Source organism: Terrapene carolina, unplaced genomic scaffold (genome assembly GCF_002925995.2).
Source record: "Terrapene carolina triunguis isolate 2854851 unplaced genomic scaffold, T_m_triunguis-2.0 Scaffold62, whole genome shotgun sequence".
NCBI classification, from domain to species: Eukaryota; Metazoa; Chordata; order Testudines; family Emydidae; genus Terrapene; species Terrapene triunguis.
The window spans coordinates 37,459,365-37,481,625 of NW_020664413.1; the positions used below are offsets into that span (position 1 = coordinate 37,459,365).

Here is a 22,261-nt window from a genome sequence, read left to right on the forward strand (position 1 = left end):
TTACAGGGCGGCACCGTGACCGCACCCACCGTGCACTTCCTATACTGCGGTCCCTGGCTACGTAGGCTCTCAGTATGCCGATGTGGCCTATTGAAACTACACTTTCCAGCATGCAATGCTCCTGCTGAAAGGATAGCCCCCAGAATGCATTGCTCCATTCCTGGGGCGGCGGGCTGGCCGCGTTACCTGCTGGGAAGTGTTAGCCCAAGGGGGCCGCAATGCATGCTGGGAATTGTGGTCTCCTCGGCCATAATTCCGTATTTGACGCTATAGGAGCAATGTTGGGTTTATTTTATGCCATGTAGGTGCTCCCCTCAGGCCCCTCATTTCGGGTGCTGGAGGTGAACCCTCCTGGGCAGTGTCAGCAGCTTTTTGCCAACACTTCCATTATATTCGTGTTCTGTGTCGAAAAGTGAATGTGTCCCTCCACGGGCGCCGTAGGGTTTGCAGCGCGTGCGCGTTCTGCCGGGAGAAGCTGGTATGTCCTTCCGCACTTGCCGTAGGTTCCCGGCTCGCCCGACGTTGCCACCGCCTTTGTGAAGAGGTGAAAGCGGAGCTGGGCGCGGAGCCTCCGAGCGGCGGTTTAAGCGGAGAGAGGCTCCGCTGTCAGGTTAGCGCCGTCCCCGACGTGTTCTGAGGGAAGGGAAGGGAGCGCCCCGTAGCCCCTGAACCAGCCACCGCCGCACCCCTAGTCTGCGCTAGCGGCAGAGAGGAGTCGGGCGCCCCTTCCCCCCACACCCAGTGCCGCCCAGGGGAGGAGAAGCTACACCCCCCCTCCCGGTACCGCCGGCAGTGGGGAGAGGGGGAGCAGGTTCCTCCCATGGACTGTGGTGGGCGAGGCGGCCCCACACGCTGGGCAGTAGAAGGCGATGGGCCGGGGCACTGGGCTTGGGGGTGGGAAGAGACGGCTAGCCCAGTCTCAGGCGGAGATGCCAGGTCCCTCGGGAGGCGCTTGTTGCCTTGTGTTGTGGGGAGGGGGCCCTGGGCTGAAGCGCCCCGGTTGCTGTAATGGGTGAGCCTAGGCATCCCGGTGGCGTCTCCTTCCAGCCCTAAGGCTCCAGGGTGCGCCGATGCGGTCACCTTTGGGTAACAGCACGATTCTGTGCAGCAGCAACAACAGCCCAGCCACCGTGCGCGGGTGTCCCCTGGAGCTCTCTCTCACTCGTTGTTCGCTTATCCCCGCTGTCACAGCCCCTTTCAGGCGTCTCTGGTTTACGCTGAGGCTGTTTGCAGCTGCTGATAATGTACCAGGTCAGGAAGACGCACCTAATCAGATCAATTTTTCATCTTTTTCCAGTTGCAGCAGTGTTGTGAAGCTGGCTTTCTGTATTGGAGCTACCACGTTATATAATTTATGCTGTGTAAATTTAGTATTAAACTTCCAATTCCTTTATTAAAAACTAAACAAAAATATGCAGTGATCGTATTCATCTCTGAAGTTGCTTTGGTGATCTTAAAAACAAATCTATTGGCAATTTTATGTTTAAAATATAAAAAATCAACATTTATATTGAACTAAATATATGAAATTTCTGGTATGTTTCTTTTCTCATGCACACATGCATGTATGTGAAAAAAGAAACAGCTGTCAATTAATTGTTTACGGCTTTTAGCTTCATCATCTTTGGAAAGCACTGCTTCTGCAAACATAATTTCAGGCGCTTGAATAGTTCCATTACTTGGGCTTAAAGTTAAGCACCTGCATCACTGTTAGCAGAATCGGAGTTTAAGGGCATTCACAGCTTCTCCTCTTGTTCACTGTAGAACTTCCTAAAACACAATTTGGATTTATGTTGCATCAGCAAATTTGATCTCTTATTCTTCCACCCCATACACATACAGCTCTTCTGACCTGTATTTTAATTTTTTGGTACCTTTGTTTAATGGGAATGAACTCTCCACCTCTACCAACCTGTTTAATTTGGGAAACCTTGCTGTGTTCACAGTAGAACATATAATTGACCATGCATTTCTGAATCCACCTGTGTCTGCATCTTTCTTTTGAAAAATACACTGGAATCCTTGACAGTAAACACTAGACAAAAAAAAAAAATAAAGAAAGAAAAACATTGAGTAATCTACATTTTGTGTAGTTCAAATTGTATTCTCTAATAAATTATACTTACCTTGTTTTTTAGTTCATAATAAAGTTGACGTTCCTCATATGATTCAGAATATAGATTTAATACAGCTACATACTACAGAATACACTGTTAAACTGCAACATTTAAAATGAACTAAAATACAAAAGCAGTTCCTTATTTGTTGATATTCTCCTTCCTGCTGTCCTATGCCTGGATCCTGAGTGTAGTTGACTCTCTTCATATGCAGAGACGCATTGTAGGATTAGAGGCTCTAATCTTTTGGTAGCCAGCAGGATATGGTGAGTGAGGGAAATCTGGATATGATGTAATAAATGTTTAGGTGGCTCCTTAAGGCTTTGTTTCACAGCTTTGTTTTTAGTAGGCCAGATAAGTATATTTTATCAATCTGACTACTTTTTTGAAAAATCATGGAAGTCCATTATGTTAAAAATACTTCACTGTCTGTATTATATGACTTGTTTAATAATCACTTCATGTTGATCAGGATTCCAGCCATGTCTGACAAAAGTGAATTGAAGGCAGAGTTAGAGCGCAAAAAGCAACGCTTGGCGCAAATCAGGGAGGAGAAGAAAAGAAAGGAGGAAGAAAGAAAGAAAAAGGAAGTAAGAACCTAAATGTTATCAACAAGAAAATTATCAAATATTTCCTTATGTTCTGTAACTTGTCTTGCACTTAGTAATTTATTAATTTGCTTCATGTTACGTAGAGGTATGCTGTTAAGTAGGGTAGGATTAAAATTTAAATGTGCAGTTTTGTTTTGTTTTTAAGGGGGACTAACACCAGTTTTGAATAGAAATATTTCGATGACAGTGTTTTTCTTCCCCATGCATTGTTAGAAATCCAAACATAATAGCATTACACTAGTCCATGAGAAACAGAAAATTGAAGTGATTAGTGAGATCTCCCTGTAGAAAGTAAACAAACTGCATAAACTGTGAAAAGTATTTTTTTAAAGTACTTCCTTAAATGTAGTTCTCAATATGTCCCTCAGTAATGACTATCAGTGCTGTCAGTGGCCTAGTAGAATATTGTGCCATTAGCCAACTCTAATCTTCAACCTGCATTTTCAAGTCAAAACAATAATCAGGTCATATCCACCTACTCTTCATGTTAGAAGATAGAATTAATAATCAGTAAAAAGAAAGCCAAGAAATTGCTTAAGTGCACAGTTGGCAGTTATACTCTAGAGCCTTCTGCTGCAAACTTCTTCTGCACATTGGCACACATTCAACAAAGCACTTAAGTATGTGCTTGAAATTAAGCATATGTTTAAATGCTTTGCTGAACTGGGGCCTGTGTTTATGTCTTTTCTGCATTTAAGTTATGGGCTGTTAAGAATCTTAAAACAGCATATTACTGAACACGCCAGAAGCATGATTCATATGTAAAGAAAAGACAGAGAAATATCTCACAATATAATCCATGTCCCAGTGATCACAGAAAAGTGTATTGCTAGTTTGCACTTTCCAGGAATCATGTGTTTATAATATTTGGGAACTCCTTGATTTAGGAGAAATCATACAATGGTTTGGAAATATTACATGTATCCAAGAGAGGAGTAGGCATTTATCTTTAACAATTACATAGTGAGAAAATTGACTTATCTAGGTTTTTCCACCTATTCCAAAGATTCCTGTTGAATGACCAGTTCATCTTTACAAAAAAGAATGATAGTGACAGAGTGCCAATGATTGTACTCTAATTATGTGACTGAGATAAATGTATTGTATGGTATGAGCAACTTGAATTTGAATCATATTTCTTCAAGTTAATAAGTAATAGACTTATTTGTTTAAACTTAATGAAGTGTTTTGGCTCTCTCTCTCTCTCTAGAACATCAGTTATTGTAGACTTTTTTCAGTGACCAGTTGGAGGATAATTCATTTGATTTTTAGCCTGAGGTGATGTTATTGGGAGCTGAGTGTGCTTTATTCCTAAAATTCACTTGGCCCAAACATTAATCTTTTGGTTATTTTTTTTGAATAATATGCTGAAGCGTTTGGTTACTTGATTTTTTCCTTTTCTTTTGTGGAGTATGGCAAGAAACAACTTAACTTAAACTGTACTGTGCATCCATCAGTTGCGTTTTTGCGTCTCACATAGTTCTTTCACAGTTCCCTTTCTTTCATTTTGTGAAACCTATGTGATTGACAAGAAAACCTAAGCAGCCCGTGTACACCCCTACAGAGAAGTGGTTCTGAATATGTTCATGCCTGCTAGCACATGATCTATATATTCTTCTAATTAGTAAATGTTTTAAATATTTGCCATATCGGGCATAGTGTCCTGTCACACAGTTGGCCAAGGTTCTGTCTGTCTCCTTGCTATCCCAAACCCATAGTATTTTTCTTTATAAGAGTTACTGCCATTCTAGAGGTTTTCCAGATCATTATCTCATTAAGGAACATAGAAAGAGCTCTTTGACTTTCCCTGCAAAAAGGAGCTTGAGGATTGCTAGATCAGACTTCTCCAAGCTCTACTCATGATATTTATTCACTAAGCACAGAAAAATGAATACTGAAAAATAACTAAATGTTTTCTCACATATGAAACCACAAAATGTTTTACACCAACTATATACTGTCTCTCAAAGGTTGTCTGTTCCTGAAATTTTTTTAGACTGATCAGAAGAAGGAAGCTCTTCCTGTACAAGAAGAGTCTGACCTTGAAAAGAAAAGAAGAGAAGCTGAAGCATTGCTTCAAAGCATGGGATTAACGCCAGATTCTCCTATAGGTAAGAATAATACCAGTTAAATGTTTCATCCCTCATATCCTACATTAAGAATGTAGCATTTGTATTAGAAGCATGAAAATTAAATGACTGACTCAGTAGTTCTAGCCTGCATGTGTCTCTTGTCTTTGGCACAGTTTGTCTTGCATAGTTCACCATTTGTCATAAGTGTCAATCCTAAATGATGTGCCTCAGTGCACACAATTAAATGCTCGATCTCTCTTCTTTTACAAAATATTGCTAGTAAAATGTTTAACTCTGCTAATCTGCTCAATATTTAAGACCGTCTCTGAGAACTGGGATCTAAATTTAAAGTATCTTTGGCACATATTAAATAAAATTGAGGAATATGTCAAAAGTTAGTTTCCTTCAGAGCATAAACAAAAGTGTTATTGGGAATCTGTTTTGGTCTGCATTAAATAACATACATTTTTGTTTTCCTCTTATTTTCCCTGAACAGCACATTGGTATTTTGTCCTCTGTCAACAGGCAGGGTTTTAGCTAGCGATTGTCCACTTCTCCACAATCACTGACCTTAATTACTATACATATCAGTAATGCATCAGTTTGTGCATTTGTTCTGTTTCTACTACTTAACTTCCCCCTCCCACCAACACCTACACAATCTTATGGGTGTTGGATTGAGGTTCACTTAATCAGCAGATGGGTCTAACATATTTATTAAGGGAAAAACAGAGTAGTGATCAGTTACAAGTGGGAAGTTCATCAGCACAATCTCATCAGTCTCCTCCAGCACCAAACAATACAGCAGCCTCCCTTTGTCACACAAACTTTTTGCTTATATTTTCTTATACATATGTCCTAGTCTCTCATTTCCATGTTAACTATCTTCCCTGTCCGTACAAGTTTAGTGTTAAATCAGACCGGTCTTTTCTAACTTTAGTTATTTTATCTTGATTACACTGCAATTTCTTACACATATGCAACACTAAACATGATTATTCTGCAATTTCTTACATGTACACAGTTCTGCTTATGCTGTTAAATGTTATCAGAACAGAGTGTTAAAATCCACAGCAGTCTTCTGTCAGGCCTAAAGGTGCTTTCACTTCCAATAATGGGGGTAACAGCAAGGTCAAATGTAAGTTTTAACTGTCTAGGAAAATATAATTGTTCTTAATTTGTTCTTTCCCCATTTTAGCCTCAGATCCTACCCCATTCTTGGATAGGTTTGTATATCAGGTATGTCTGATTGCTCAGACTTTGGCTTTCCTTAGCCACATCTTTCTGAAAAAAAATCAGACTGGAGAAGTATTTTTAAACTCCATCCTGAATCTCAGACACTTCTCTCATCACTAGTTTTTGACCACCCAGGATTTCAAGTTATCCTTTTGATTTGGGCTATCACTCTGAATCTTGTCTTGCAAGTATGAAGCAGTGTGGTAGTTGCTTTTCCATTATGGACATGATCCTTCTCTGACTACCTTGTTGCATCTGGTCTTGAAACAATCCCTATGTATTTTGAAAGCGACCATGGGGATGCCATTAAAAACATTCTTATTCCATAAGCTTCAGCAATGATCTACAATGACTTGTAAGAGTAGAATCCTGTCTCTTTAATCATTACTGTGGCAATTGTACTCCACAGATGTTTGAGTATCTTTCTCTGTCTGCGCCATTCAGAGTTTTGGCATCTTTAGCAGTACAATATGTTACAAACTATCCATTCCTCTCTGGGTATTTTTGGTAGACTAAAATTTTGGACATTTCCATACAGGAGAAATGAAGGCTTGATAGTTTTGCTGAACTAATATGAAAGACTCTTTCAGAAGTCCACAAGCACATGATTACTAGCTGTCTGTGAAAGTCTGAAAGCCATGAACTGGTACATCTCTATAAAACAAATCTGTGGGTTTATAATGTGTAACTGTTCATGGAAAATTGTCTGAAATCCCATGCCCTAACAAAATTGGTACTCTTCAGGCAGGGAACCATTTGTCCAAAGCCTGGACCTTGCTTGCATGTGACAGTGGAGAACGCTCCCTTTCAGTGGCTATATTTAACTTCAAGCAGTAGCTTTGATCAAGCTCTAACTCAGGTTACATTAAGTTTCTTCAAAGGAAAGAGCCATATTGGAAAAATGTATAAAGTAAACACGTATTGATAGTCTTTCCTTTCTGTAGACTTCCAATAAGGCGGTTTTCCTATATCAGATATTGCCTTAATGATATAATATGGGATTCCACTTTTAAGAACTCATCCTCTGAACCAGATTTTCTTAAATACCACCATATCCCTGATGTAAGAAGACATACTTGTAGTAGGAAGAGAGCCTGAGATATAAGCCCTTGTGTTAGAGGCCTGGTATGAGGCCTGAGCTAAAGTGGGCAAGCTTTGCTAATATAAAGCAAAGTTAGCAAAAGTTAGGCTGTGAGCAAACGTCAGGGTTTGCCTGCTTGCAAGTTCACAGAATCTGGCAAGAACAGGGCTGATATTGGAGAAACACACATTGATTAAGTACTCTGTGCCTAGCACTTCTTAGAAAACACATTTCAGAAGAGTGGTACCAAAACATCCTGATATCAAGGATGGTACAAAAATATTTTCCAAGAATTACAGGAACATGCTGACCCCTCCCAAAAGACAAGGTCAGGATAACGGAGTGATAAATAGAGATGTTTTAATCGAACCAACATGCACAAGGAGATGGGTGATAACTAGCCACATCAGGGGGCAGTAACTATTTATCTCACGGGGCAGCACATAATTTGTTTGTATCAGGGTATAAAGAGGTATCTCTGAGAGTGTCTTGGCCCAACCGAGGGGGGAATGGAAAGTTCTGCCATTCACAGAGCTGCGTCCATTGTCACGGGCATACATGTCTTAGTGTCCTCATGCTATTACTGGTGCTTTGTCGACAATAAACCTGGCCTGGTGCCTTTGTACCTTAACGGATCTTGTGGTCATTGGTTCGCTCGAGGTCTGCTGTGCCGGCTGTCTGCGTAGACCTAGGATAGCACACAAGGAGAACACACACAGATGAACATCTAACAATACTTACTTAGTGAAACACAAAACTGCTTCAAGAAATCCTTAAAATTTTATCTTCTAACAATCAAAATTAAGCCTTCTTATTTGGAGTGTCTCGTAAGATAATTACATTTGCATTAAATAGGCATTGTCCCCACCAAGGGGGAGACTTCCTTTTTGGAAATGACATACTCCACAAGGGGGCATTGCAGTATCGCAGATTAAATTTGAGAATGCTTTAGAAATAATACACTCTTTGTGCCGGTCATAAGGATTCTGTGCACAAATCTTTTTCTTAGCAGTCCTCTAATCTGCTCTTCCCACTAGCCCACTTATTAACTAGGAAGAGTGTGCAAGTTTTAGTCTAGTAACAGTGCCTAAAGAGATTAGGCCTCAAACCTCTTCACTGCATGTTAATATTTGCAGTATTGATTATGAATAAAGTACTGTAGAAGGAGATCTAGTAAATCATGGTATTACCTGAAAATCTGTTTGCTAGATACATATGCCTACGATAAGTAACTGATAGGCTACTACAAGTTGCCTTTTGGTAAATCAGTATACAAGGACTAGTTCTTGTCAATTCCTTTTACATTTTGCCTAATTTTAGTCTGCCTTCTACGAATATTACATTATTTTAGATCTGCTTTTACCAGAGGTGTATTGGAGAGTTCTAAATGTAATTTCCTCTGCAAGAAAAGCATTTTGGGGGAGGAGCAAATGTAGGGTTTTTTTTAATAGGCAGAACATCAGAAATAAGAATTATTTTCCAAAACTCTGGATTAGATCTGCCATTTACTTTGGTAATGAGAATCTATTTCTTTAGCATATACATGTTGTACTACAGATAAATCACTCAGCTATGCTGTACATAGCAGTTTTTTAAAAAATGGAAACTTCATACAAATGTAAATAAACTGGGAGGCATAGAGTAGGTACTCAGGCTGACACTAGTCTTTCCTTTCCAGCTATATAGTGCTGTCTCTCTTTTAAAAAATAATAATTCTGGTGCAAATAGGATTTAATAAAGATAGAATTTTCATTAAATACTTGTGTGGTCTTCTGTTGAACAAGAGATTCTTAAAAGGAAAAAGGCATTTTAACTTTAGTGTATGTTAGAGGGTCAAAATCTGTCCTGACTCGCACTCCATGTAGTTTCAATATCTCGAACAGGGTTGCATCATATGTAAATTGGGGCAGAATTTGGTGTAAAAAAATCAGGGAACCTTCAAATGATTGTTTTCATTGGTTAATTATTTTCATGGCAGTGATCATAGAATCACAGAAACGTGGGACTGGAAGGGACCTCAATCGGTCATCTAGTCCAGTCCCCCTGTACTGAGACAGCACTAAGTATTATCTAGGCCAGGGGTCTCAAACCCGTGGCCCGCGGGGCTCCCTGTGCCCCCCCCATCCCTCTGCCTACCCGCGGGATTGCCCCCTGTGGGATTGCGAGCCCCGCGCCGCTCTCTGCAGCAGCTGGCAGCATGCCCTTTTGGGACGGGGGAAGGAGGCAGAGGGCTCCTGCATTGCCTCCTTCCAGGCACCGCCCCGTGCAGCTCCCATTGACTGGGAACAGGGAACCGCGGCTAATGGGAGCTTCGTGGGAGGTACCTAGAGGAACGGCAAGAGCAGCGCACGCACAGAACCCTGATCGCCTCCCCCCCCTCCCCCAGGGGCTGCAGGGACACGGTTCCACCCGCTTCCAGGAACGGAGCGGCGCAGGGCCAGGGGCCAGGGCAGGCAGGCAGGGAGCCTGCCCTGGCCCTGGTGTGCGCCGCTGCCACCCCGGAGCCGCTCTAGGTAAGCGGCGCCGGGCTGGAGCTCGCACCCTGAACCCCTCCCGCACCCCAACCCCCTGCCCTGAGCTCCCTGCCACATCCCGCACCCCAACTCACTGCTCTGAGCCCCCTGCTGCATCCCAAACCCCTCCTGCACTCCCTGCCCTGAGCCACCTGCCACACCCCTCACCCTCTTGCACCCCACCCACCAACTCCCTGCCCTGAGCCCCCTGCCGCACCCTGCACCCTTTCTGCACCCCTTGGGGGCAGTGTTGGGGTGGGGACTTCGGGGAAGGGATTGGAATGGGGCAGGGAAGGGGTGGGTAGAGGTGGGGCAGGGGCGGGGCCTAATGGAAGGGGTGGAGTGGGGGCGGGGCCAGAGGCAGCGAGTGGGGGTGACAGTGATGCGGCCCTCGGTTCAATGCACTAGTCCTCATGTGTTCCTCGTGGTCATTTGAGTTTGAGACCCCTGATCTAGGCCATTCCTGACAGGTGTTTGTCTGACCTGTTCTTAAAAGTCTCCAATGATGGAGATTCCACAGCTTCCTTAGATAATTTGTTATAGTGCTTAACTACCCTTACTCTTAGGAAGTTTTTCCTAACATCTAACCTAAATATCCCTTGCTGCGATTTAAGCCCAATTACTTCTTGTCCTGTCCTCCGTGAATGAGGAGAACAATTTATCACTCCTATTTGTAACAAATATTTACATACTTGAAGACTGTTATCATGCCCTCCCTCTCCCTGTCTTCTCTTCTCCAGACTAAACAAACCCAGTTTTTGCAATCTTTCCACGTGGGTCACATTTTCTAGACCTTTAATCATTTTTGTTGCTCTCCTTTGGATTTTCTCCAATTTGTCCACATCTTTCTTGAAGTGTGGTAGCCAGATCTGGACAGAGTACTCCAGCTGAGGCCTTATCAGTGCTGAGTCGAGTGGAAGAATTACTTGTCATGTCTTGCCTGCAACACTCCTTCTAATACATCCCAGAATTATGTTCACTTTTTTTGCAACAATCTTACATTGTTGACTTTCAGTTAACTTGTGATCCACTATAACACCACCCACCCACCCCCGATCCTTTTCTTCAATACTCCTTCCTAGGCAGTCGTTTCCCATTTTGTATTTGTGCAGTTGTTTGAAAAATGTCTTCCTACATGATGTACTTTCCGTTTGTCCTTACTGAATTTCATCCTATTTATTTCACACCATTTCTCCAGTTTAAGATCATTTTGAATTCTAATCTTGTCCTTCAAACCACTTGCAACTCCTCCCAGCTTAGTATCATCAGTAAACTTTAAGTGTACTATCTCTCTGCCATTATCCAAATAATTTATGAAGATACTGACCAGAACTGCTTCCAGGACAGATCCCTAAGGAACCCCCCTCTCTCTGTTCTTCTGGCTTGATTAAACCATTGATAACTACTCTTCATTTTCCAAACAGTTGTGCACTCACCTTATATCAGGTTCATCTAGGCTATATTTCCTTATTTTGCTTATGAAAACATCATGCAAGACAGTACCAAAAACTTTAGTAAAGTTGAGATATATCCCATTTACTGCTTCCATTCTATATCCACAAGGCTTATGTCAAAGAAGGCTATTGGGTTGGGTTGACATGATTTGTTCTTGACAAATCCATGTTGACTGTTAGTTATCACCTTATTTTCCTCTAAGTGCTTACAAACTGTTTGATTATTTGCTCCATTAACTTTCCAGGTACCGAAGTAAAGCTGACTGGTCTAGAATTCCCTAGATTGTCTTTATTCCCCTTTTTATAAATAGGTACTATATTTGCCTTTTTCCAGTCCTCTGGGATCTCTCCCACCCTCCACAGATCCTAGCTCCACTTATGTTCCCTATGTTAGCTTTTTTGGTGAAAAACTGAAATAAAAAAGGCATTTAATGCTTCATTCATTGCTGTGTTTTCTTTTAGTCTTTCCCTCTTTATTGAGTAATGGGCCTATTCTGTCTTTGGTCTTCCTCTTACTTCTAATGTATTTGTAAAATGTTTTCCTATTACCCTTTATGAGCCTAACTAGTTTAACCTCGTTTTTGGCTTTGGCCTTTCTAATTTTGTCCCTACATATTTGTGTTGTTTTCTTACATTCATCCTTTTTGTAATTTGACCCAGTTTCCACTTTGTGTGACTCTCTTTTTGAATTTCAGGTAATTGAAGGTCTCCTGATTAAGCCAGGGTGTTCTCTTACCATACTACTTATCTTTTCTACACATTGAGATAGCTTGCTCTTGTGCCCTTAATAATATCTCTCTTTTTTTAAAAACTACCAACTTTCCCGAACTTTTTTCCCTTAAACTTGCTTCCCATAGGATCTTCCCTACTATTTCTGAGTTTGTTCAAATCTGCCTTCTTGAAGTCCATTATCTTTATTCTGCTATATTCTCTCTTACTGTTCTTTAGAATCATGAACTGTATCATTTCACGATCACATTCACTCAAGCTGCCTTCCATCTTCAAATTCTCCTTCATATTTATCAGAATTAAATCTCGAATAGCTTCTTCCTTGTAGTCGCTTTCACCACGTTCTGTAATAAAAAGTGGTCTCCATTGCATTCCAAGAACTTGTCAGATAATCTGTGCCCTGCTGTATTATTTTCCCAACAGATGTCTGGGTGGTTGAAGATCCACGTCACCATCAAATCCTGCGCTTTGGATGATTTTGTTAGTTTAAAAAAAGTCTCATCCAACTCTTCTTCCTGGTTAGATGGTCTATAGTAGACTCATACTATATCATCATCCTTGTTTTTTACCCCTTTTATCTTTATTCAGAGACTTTCAACAGGTCTGCCTCCCACTTCTATCTCAGTCTGAGTGCAAGTGTATACATCTTTCATGTACAAAGCAACCCCTTCTCTCTTTTTCCCTGCCTGTGCTTCCGGAACAAGCTGTACCCTTTTATATCGATATTCCAGTCACATGAAGTATCCCCTAAGTCTCTGTGATACCAAGTATGTTGTAATTGCGGTTATTCACTAGTATTCCTAGTTTTTTATTCCCCATACTACCTCCATTAATGTACAGATATCTAAGACGTTGATTAGATTTCTCCTTCTATATTTCCTCGTCTCCTGCATCCCTGCTATGATTTCCTATGTCCCCCCCCGCCCCCCAGATTCTGACCCTTCATCCAGGTCTCCATGTTTTGGACTTACTGTGGATTTTTGTTTCCTGCTCCCTTTGAACGTAGTTTAAAGCCCTCCTCGGTAGGTTAGCAGTCTGTATCCAAATATACTCTTTCCCTTCCTTGATAGGTGGACCCTCTTTCTGCTCAGCAGTTCTTCTTCTTGGAACAGTATCCCATGGTCAGGGAAGTCAAAGTGCTCCTGGCAACACTGTGACCGAACAGTTTTACATTCATCCCAGGATGTGTCTCTCTCTCTCTGTCTCTCTCTCTCTCTGCCTGGGTCCCTACCCTCGACCAGAAGGATTGATGACACCGCCACCTGTGCCCCCAGCTCCCTCACCCTCACTTCCAGAGGCCTGTAGTCACGTCTGATCTGCTCAGGGTTATATCTCACCACCAGGTGGTTTTCTCTCAGGACTGGTGGCCACATTCCTTCCAGCCTTGGGGGTATGTGGCTCCTCCTCCTCTGCCTTTGGGGGAGATTCTTCATCCCTCATTGCCAGGGTAGAGAACTAGTGTTTTTTTTTTTTTTTAAATCTCTATGGAGGATTGGTTGGGAGCAGAAGTAGCCAGCATCCAGCTTCCTCCCTATGAAGGAGCTGTTTCCTCCTCCCCTGGTGGTGCCACTGCAGGCCTCCCCAGATGGATTGCTTCCTCAATCTTGGAGGTCTCCATGTGTATATTTTCAATCACTTGCAACCTAGCCACCTCCTCCTGTAGCTCTCCCATGTGGTTCCTGAGGGATTCTATCAGTAGGAAACTCACACACTGGATGACCTCCCTAGCCTGGCTTTCTGTGATGGGGACTACAGGTCAGTCTCTGCAAATCCACACCAGGACCTGTGTAGAGTCATCCATGATTGGGTTCTCTGTCTGGACCCAGGAGCAGTGTTGGCTTTGGCAATGTGGCCTTTTTGAACCATGCCCCCTCGTTAACACACAGGGGAAAGGTGATCAAGAATGATTTAGGATCAAGGGACAGGAGGCTAGAGCCTTGCTAGCGCACACTCAGTTAGCTGACCTCTGACCCCTACTCCCACACAGTCCCTAAACACACAGTCCCATACAGACCACGCTGTAAACTTTAAGCAAGCCAAAAGAAAAACCAAACAAACAAAAAACTCACTCACCCCAAGAATTAGTGTTCGTTCCTTCAGCAGGGGATCTCCCTCTCAGATTCCCTCGTTTGCAGCCCCCTGTTCAGGGAGCTTGTTTTGTTTTGTTGATACTCTTACCTTCTTTGTATCTGACTCTTTCGTGGTCTATGAAGTTGTGTACAGTGAGCAGCTGCTTCCAGGGGCAAAAGAAATCCTGGAAAGTCAGTCATTTGTTCTCACCTTTTCTTTGGATTTTTTTGGAGGGAGTGTGGGGAAGAGCTGCTCTGCTTTGGAGCATACATACATACATACATACAATTTTAAGTTGCAGTATACACAAGTATTTTTAGATTTGGCTCTATGATATTTAATGTCATAGTTCAGTGTTTGATACTTTATATCTATTAGTTAGAGCTCAATCACTGGATTGCACACAGGGGTGGCTCTATGTATTTTGCCGCCCCAAGCACGGCAGTCAGGCGGCTTTCGGCGGCGTGCCTGCGGGAGGTCCACTGGTAACGCGGATTTGGCGGCGTGCCTGCGGGAGGTCCGCCGGTCCCGCATCTTCGGCGTACCCACCGCAGAATTGCCGCCGAAACCGGCGGACCTCCCACAGGCATGCCGCCGAAGGCAGCCTGACTGCCGCCCTCACGGTGACCGGCAGGCCGCCCTCCGCGGCTTGTCGCCCCAGGCACACGCTTGGTGCGCTGGTGCCTGGAGCCACCCCTGATTGCACATTATTAGGGCCCCTACTGAATTCACAGTCCATTTTGGTCAATTTCACAATCGTAGAAATTTAAAATTAGTCAATTTCATGGTTTCAGATGGTTAGACCTGAAATTTCATGGTGTTGTAATCGTGGGGGGTCCTGACCCAAAAAGGGGTTGTGGGGGTTGCAAAGTGGTCACAGGATTACTACCGTTGCTTCTGCGCTTCAGCTGGGCTCTGAAGGCAGCAGCCATGGCACTTGCTACAAGTGTGGGTGGTACCCAGAGGTGGGTCTGATCTCCCCCCTCCCCCAAGAGCAGCTGTGCAGGGGAAGAGGAAGTACCATCCCTTCCCAATCCCGCCAGGACTAGCAACTGGTGCCCGGTGCATGATAGGAGCCCCCGGTGGGGCACCCTCAGCCCTGCCCCTTTTTTACCCCCCTCCAATAGATAGATTTCACAGGGGAGAATTGATTTCATGGTCCGTGACACATTTATCACAGCCGTGTATTTGACACAGTCTGAGCTAAATTGATAGTCTGGGCATTGTGATCCCTTAGCTCTGTTTTCAGGTCTTAACTGTCTAATTTAGTAAAAGCAGAACAAGTTTTCATTCATGCTTGTCTGTTTATGTTAATTGCCTTTTTTTAATTGAACAAGTTAGTGATAAAATCATGCAGTACTAGAATAGAGGGTTGTAGGCAGTCATTCTATAAATTATCCAGCAGATGGCAGTGACTACCAAGTAAAAGTATACCTGTAAAAAGAGCTATCTACCAACTTTACCTGTAATTTTTCCCTGTTTTGGGAGGAAAGGGTGATGCGGGAGGGGGGGGGGGGTTGTTGTTTTTTTTAACTCCCAGTTTAGGGGAGAACCATGGCTTTGGGTGTCTGTGTGCGTTACTGAAAAATAGAACGTGCAAAGAACTCTGAGGCATTATTAGGCTGTCAAAAAGGTATAAAGCCGGGTTAGGCCGTTCTTACAAATCATAATTTCTAGACTGGGGAAACAGTTTTGCATGGTATTTAAATTGCATGATGTCACTTTTCATTATGCATCAGTTCCCAAAAGCATGTTGCTTTTTAAATTTTGTTTGCAATCTTCACCCAAAATGCTTGAAACTTTTAAAGGAGATATATATTTTAAATATAACATTATTACATTTAATTAAAAAACAGCTCCAGGATAGCAGCTATTCTTTTGTCTAAAAGAAGTGTTAATTACTATTATCTGATAAAACAACAGTACAGGTTAAAACTTACTGTATGGCAAAATAAATTGTTGCAGTTGTAACTGAAGCGAAGGCAAATTTAGCAGAATTTAAATAGTGCATTTTATGGTCTGTTTAATCCATGAAAACAGTTATTAATGCTATACTAACATGCTTTGAACTTATTTGGAAATGACAAATGATAAAGAAAATTGTCTCCTTTGAAAGTTGGTGGCAGCATTTTGTAGAAATTGAGATTTTTAAAAAAAATATGTATATTCACCAGTCATTTTCTCCTGGGTGTGTCTTTTTTATATATATATATAAATCCCCGCTACATTAAATGCCAAAGAGTTGCATGAGTCTCCAGCATGAAATGTTAACATTGTCTTTTCCCCTCTCTTTCTACTATTCATTTTCATCCACGTATTTTTTGTTTGCCATCTTTTTTTTTTTTAATACTTCATGTTAAATTAATTTGGAAACATCCTAAGCTGTGCAACCTCTACGAGTAGTAACAGCGGATACCTGTCTGTTTCACTATTTAGTCCCTCCTCCTATGTCTCCATCTTCCAAATCTGTGAGTACTCCAAGTGAGGCTGGAAGCCAAGATTCTGGTGATGGTGCCGTTGGATCTAGGTATGGTAATTTTCTTAAAACATTAGATTGTTTTAACAATTAACAACAATTAAAATGTTGTTAGAAATGTTTGTAGGTTGAGAAGTGCTTTAAAATACTATTGAGTTAGTGTTGATAACTTAAAATTTGTAAATGTCCAAGTCAAATTTTATATGTTTAAGTCCTTTTAAGATAAACCACATAACATCTCTTGTTCTAAAGCAATTCATGTTTTTTACTCTAATGATTATGTAAAACCATTTTATTCTCTGATATGGATAATTCTCTTGGAATGTATTTTATTTAAATACTGAAGCTGCAAGTAAAATGTAAAATGAAACTTTGAATTCCTTTTTAACTTTAAGGAGAATCAGATATGTTTGTTTCTAATTGACCCATAGTTTAAAGTGGGTGGGAGGAAAGAGGATGTTATATGAAAGGGGTCTTTTCACTGCCATATCATGTGCACTCTCTTCAGATAGTAGGTAAATTCTCATAATAATTTGCTCAGAAAATCTATTAATTGCCATAGCGATTAAGGTATTATGCCACTATCAAATATGTTTTTTAACTTATCACTATGTTTATATTATGGAATAACTTGTTAAAGAAATCTAGAGGATAATTGTTTTAGGTGTGCTTGCACATGAGTTTTGCTCCTTTTGGAAGAAGGTTAAATAAGATTTAAGTTGTTTGCTATAATATTTATCAAGACGCACATATTCATGTCTTTTCCACATACTTGTGTTGTGGCTGATATGTCATTCTCATATTTTGCATACCCTAGGCTTTGAAGAATCAGTGCTTGCACCCCATTTATGTATAGTTTAAATGTTGCTATTCCCACCATCCTAACTGTAAAAAACGTGATTATTTTCATAACCAGTTAGTGGCATTAACAAAGTTTAGGTTGTTGCTAAAAAGAGCAATAAGCAAAAACAGGAGAATGCAACACGTCACTAACATGGAGACACGTTGCTTTCCTGACTGCTCGTGGACACTATACCTCTTGAATGCAACTTTGTGTTAATATTTCATTCAATCTGTGTGGATCGAACCCACTTTTGATGTAATAAAATATCCAGTAATATTGCTCTTTCATTTAGTAACAACCAGATTTTAAGTAGTACAGTCCACATGTGACATGAGATCTGTGAATCGTTTCTATTATAATCCATTGGGTGGGAGGGTTATTCTCTGCTAACATTATTTTAATCTAAAATATTTGAAGATTAAATTTCATTCATGTGTAATATTGAATAGTGAAGTGTGTATGAAACATGTTTGACATGAAACAAACTTCACATGTACATTTTATGGTGAATTCATCTCCAACTAATGAAAATATTATTGTCCTCACCATTGTGTATTCTGCACGTATAGTTACATAAATGCATGTCACACAAATGTAGAGTAGGCACAGGTTCTTGAAAACTGTTGAGAGAAAATAATACCTTGCACTTCTATAATTTCATCCACGTATCTCAAAGTGCCCTACACATTAGGATTAACAGCAATTTTCAGGGTTTGGAAGTACAGTACAGCAATTTTCCCATCTTGCAGATGAGGGAACTGAGGCATAGGTAAACAAACTAATTTGCTGAAGATCAAATAATGAGTCAGTGGTAGAAAAAGAATAGAATTTAGAGCATTACATTGGGTGTCAGGAGATCCAACCACCAGACAATACTTAGAAATAATTTAAAGTACTAAAATGTCTGCCTCTATGTATAGTATATTAGTACATATGGACTCTTGGTGAGACATACTGGTATTCAAAAAAATCTTGAATTTGGAAAATCATTCTGCAGGAATAGTTTAGTATGATCGCTGCTAGAAACAGTTCTAAGGAGTTAACCGAATTTCAGAGGCCCATCAATGTGCCCATATCAGTACACATCAGCATTTGAAATCTAGTTCTAAAAGTTTGATACTGAACTGAAAATGTAAAACTGATCCTTTTTATTTTTTTCTCCATGTTTTTAACCCTTTAATCCCAACATTCCACTTCAGTTGCATGTTGAACAGCTGTGAGATCACATGATTACAGTGCACCTCTCATGCAGCAACTCTGTTTACAAAGATTGTCTTCCTGGTTAGCTTAGCATCTCCTCTGCATTTTTATCTCTCCCTTATGCTGGCTGGCACACAGCTGCAGTTCTTAACTACCCGATAAGCAGTAAACCACTGTTCAGGCCCTACGTCCACTGCTGTTATCAATTTACCTGACTGCGTCTCCTGTCCTTGTCATCAGTAAACCATTTTTCATATCTGCTGCTTCTTATCCTCAAGTTGCTGTGTTTATTGCAGCTCTTCTGCCTCTCTTTCCCACTCCCTATGTTTCTCAGGAACATTCAGAATAAAAAGTCAGGGCTGTAGAGAACAATTGAAATATCACATATTGAAACCCAATATCACTTACTATTCTAACAGAGAATGTTAGAGTATATTGAGGTATATATTAATAATGTACACTTTTATGCCAGAAGGATGTTGTGAGGCTTTAGTTAATATTTATGAAGTATTAGGCAACTGACTAAAGTTTAATCATTAAAGCAGACGGATAATTCATACTTTAAGGCATGTTACATACTTAGCAGTATATTATGTCACAGTCACCCCAAATAAAGGGCTGAACTCCAATCTCAGAATGCCATTTTCGTTTCAGAAGAGCATCTCTGGTTAAAAAATAATAATCCTCCTCCTCCAACAAAAAGTGTAAGGATTGAGACATTACAAATGAGAAATCTTAAAGGACATAATATTCCTTATACCAATGAAGAAACATGAGTGTCAGGGAGTGAGTTTGAATGAATGAGCAGCCTCTAAGAAGCTAGGTTTTATACCAAAGCAATGTGATTCAGTTTTCTGAAGACAACTTTAGAGTTGAAAAGAGTGAAAGAGTTTGAACATATTAATTTGCTTCAACAATCAGTACATCTTTGCAAAACTCTGATGGCATGTTTTATGTAGGAGAGGGAAGGAGAAACTTACTAAGAAAAAACTTAACAGTACGCTCAAAACAATTTATTTTGGACACATAGACAATACCGCCCATTTGCAAGTAATACATAGTCAATCTTCCAATGACTTGGAAAACTATTGTGTCCCTACTTTCGGACAGTAAAACCAAAGCTTTGCATTTCTAATTAAACCATTACTGAAAGTTGGTGCCCTTTAAACCAAAACTTGCTACTAGAACTACCTAGTACATCATTAAAGATACTGAAAATTTAATTTAATATTTTCACCACTCTGTATTAAACTATTGGGAGCAACTTTACATCTTTCTAGGAACTCTCCAGTTCCACTGAAAAATAACTTCAGTCTTCCTAAAATTCTCTACAAAGTATGGTAGCATATGCAAGCTTACTAAAAGCAGATGTTCTGCTGCTAATATTTCACGTATGTTTGTTTGAAATTGCTGCTTTGTGCCCTGGTAGAGTTAGAAGTAGACACCAACACTAGATGAAGTAGATTTCCCTCCCCGCTCCAGGCAAGACTAAAATATAACGAAGGTCCTATTTTATATAAGTGACCTGTAACAGATCCATTCCACTTCTTATTCTTATATACTGTGCTGAATACTCACTATTTTGAAACATTTTAATATAAAGCCCACTGTTTTCTAGGATACTGAATATTTTAAATTGGCTTTAAATCGGATGACATTTGTAAGCCCAAGGCAGTGCTTAACCCATAATTACAGCAGTGTCACATCTTGGAAACTCTAGCAGTTCTGTATCCCAGTGGAAATGCATTTTGCTTCTCTACCAAAAAGTTTGTGTTGACTCATTTCCTTTACCAATATGACAATTTCCTGCACATATTTAATGCTTTGGGCAAGATTGCAGTACATTAACAAACCTGACTTCGTATGACATAACCAAATTAGTATAGCTTTAAAATGAAGTTTAAAGTTTAAAACTTCCTAAGCTGTTTCAAATGGATTTTTATTCATTTTGCTTTCATATGGGCTACTTTTGTCAGTGATTCTGCAATGCTTTAATTTCCCATATCTGAAATAATTGAATGACTAATTGCTCTGAATTGTATGTTTCTGTTTAACTGTTTTATACTTTTTGCATGTATTGTAGCATTGAATGTTCACTGAATTTCCACTAACTGACATTACATTTTGTTTCTTTTAAACAATGAAAAAAATGTAAACTTACAATAGCTTTAACATTTCATAGTGTGTATTTGCTTCACTAATCTCTGGCCTCTTTTGCTAATGCTGCATGGTTGTTCAACCTACGGTATCAGGACGCTGCATTGGGATACTGATCCATCAGTTCTTCAGCTCCACTCTGATTCCGATCTGGGGTATTTCATAGATTTTATATTCCCTCTTCTGTGTATTTATAAATATACAATTTATATATATATCCAATATGAGAGCTTTTTTAAAAATGAATTTTAAATTACTATTAAGGGAACACAAGTTCTGAAAGTAATCAAAGTTCATGCTGTCCCTGGGTTTAGTGCAACTGGCCTATAGTAGGCAACTTCAGTCTTACTGTAATTGCAGGTTTATCATTTTTCCAGCAATATGTTTCACTCTTAACATTTTTTATCTACATCTTTTTTCTTGGCAAGACAAACTATAAAATGTCATTCTATTGAGATAAAATAACTACACATTTAAATATATACAAAATGTGTCTAATATAAGAAAAGATGGGAACTCATTGTTTTGTGGCTAATGTATCATGAAGTCTATTATAACTTGTAAGCTTTTTCATTAAGCCCCACATCATGTTATAGAATTGTATTTGCCTTCCAAAAATTAAAAAAAGAAAGAATCTGTTAGAATTTTTCCTTGAGCCTATTTAGTCTTAATGGATTTTTTAAGTGTGGGAGAAGATGATGGAAAGATTAATTTTCACATACTGCTTTTTATTGCTGGATTATTGGAATAGTGATTAATATACATATCGAAGTTAATAGAAGTTTTTTTATAAAAGTTCTCCTGAGATGGGTCTAACTTACGCTATATTATATATATATATTGTGTGTGTGTCTGTGTTGCAGTTAGACCCATTTTGTCCATGTCAGTATTTAAATGAGATTTTGTTCTCAATTTTTCTTGTTAAATCTTTAAGTTCTTTAGTATTCCGTTCAGGGATATTATACTACTGTTTGGGAACAGACTTACAGTTCTAAGTCATAAATAATAGGTTTGGGAGAGCTAAGGAAATGGCCAGCATAGTTAAATGATACTGGGAAACTGTCATTAATTGCAGAATAATTAAACAATTTTGCAAGCTATGCAGTCTTGGAACCCTGGTCCTGCAAATATCTTTCATGTGAGCAAGGAAAACAACGGTAGTGCTCACATGAGTTAGGTTTGTAAAACAGATCCTTTAGCCAGTGAAAAAAAGCCTTGTCATACACTAAGATTTAGGAAGCCTTGAAAAACACTTTGTGTAAAGTCAAGAAATCCAGATATCTTTGCCTTTTTTCTTTTTCTTCTAGTCTGTGTGTATAAGCCAGCCACCTTTTAAAAAATAAAGCTAGCATATCAATAACATACATAGCATTTTTCAGATGATAGCATCCTTTGGATTTAAACTTGATTTTTAGAGTGTGGCGTGAGATGATGCCTTGCATATCACTGCAGGCAATCTGAAACTTTATAACTTAGTCATGATTGTATTAAAAATATCAGTTGTTCTAATGTCTCTGTTCATTTTATTTAGACGTGGGCCTATTAAACTTGGAATGGCTAAAATTACACAAGTTGACTTTCCTCCTCGAGAAATTGTTACATACACAAAGGAGACTCAAACACCAGTTATGACTCAACCAAAGGAAGGTGAGTGTTAACTTATACTACTATTGCATGTATTTTTTCTGGTTATTAAAATGT

General features: G+C 40.0%; 1 protein-coding gene across 1 annotated transcript in view; it reads left to right on the forward strand.

The window, feature by feature from the left end:
- Positions 1-465: 465 nt before the first annotated feature.
- Positions 466-22,261, forward strand: part of DYNC1I2 (dynein cytoplasmic 1 intermediate chain 2) — a 48,870-nt gene continuing 27,074 nt past the window's right edge. The window contains 5 exon segments of the mRNA XM_029910562.1: positions 466-610; positions 2,590-2,707; positions 4,725-4,839; positions 16,320-16,410; positions 22,092-22,207. Coding sequence (XP_029766422.1) covers positions 2,600-2,707; positions 4,725-4,839; positions 16,320-16,410; positions 22,092-22,207 — 430 coding nt within the window. The 5' untranslated portion in view covers positions 466-610; positions 2,590-2,599.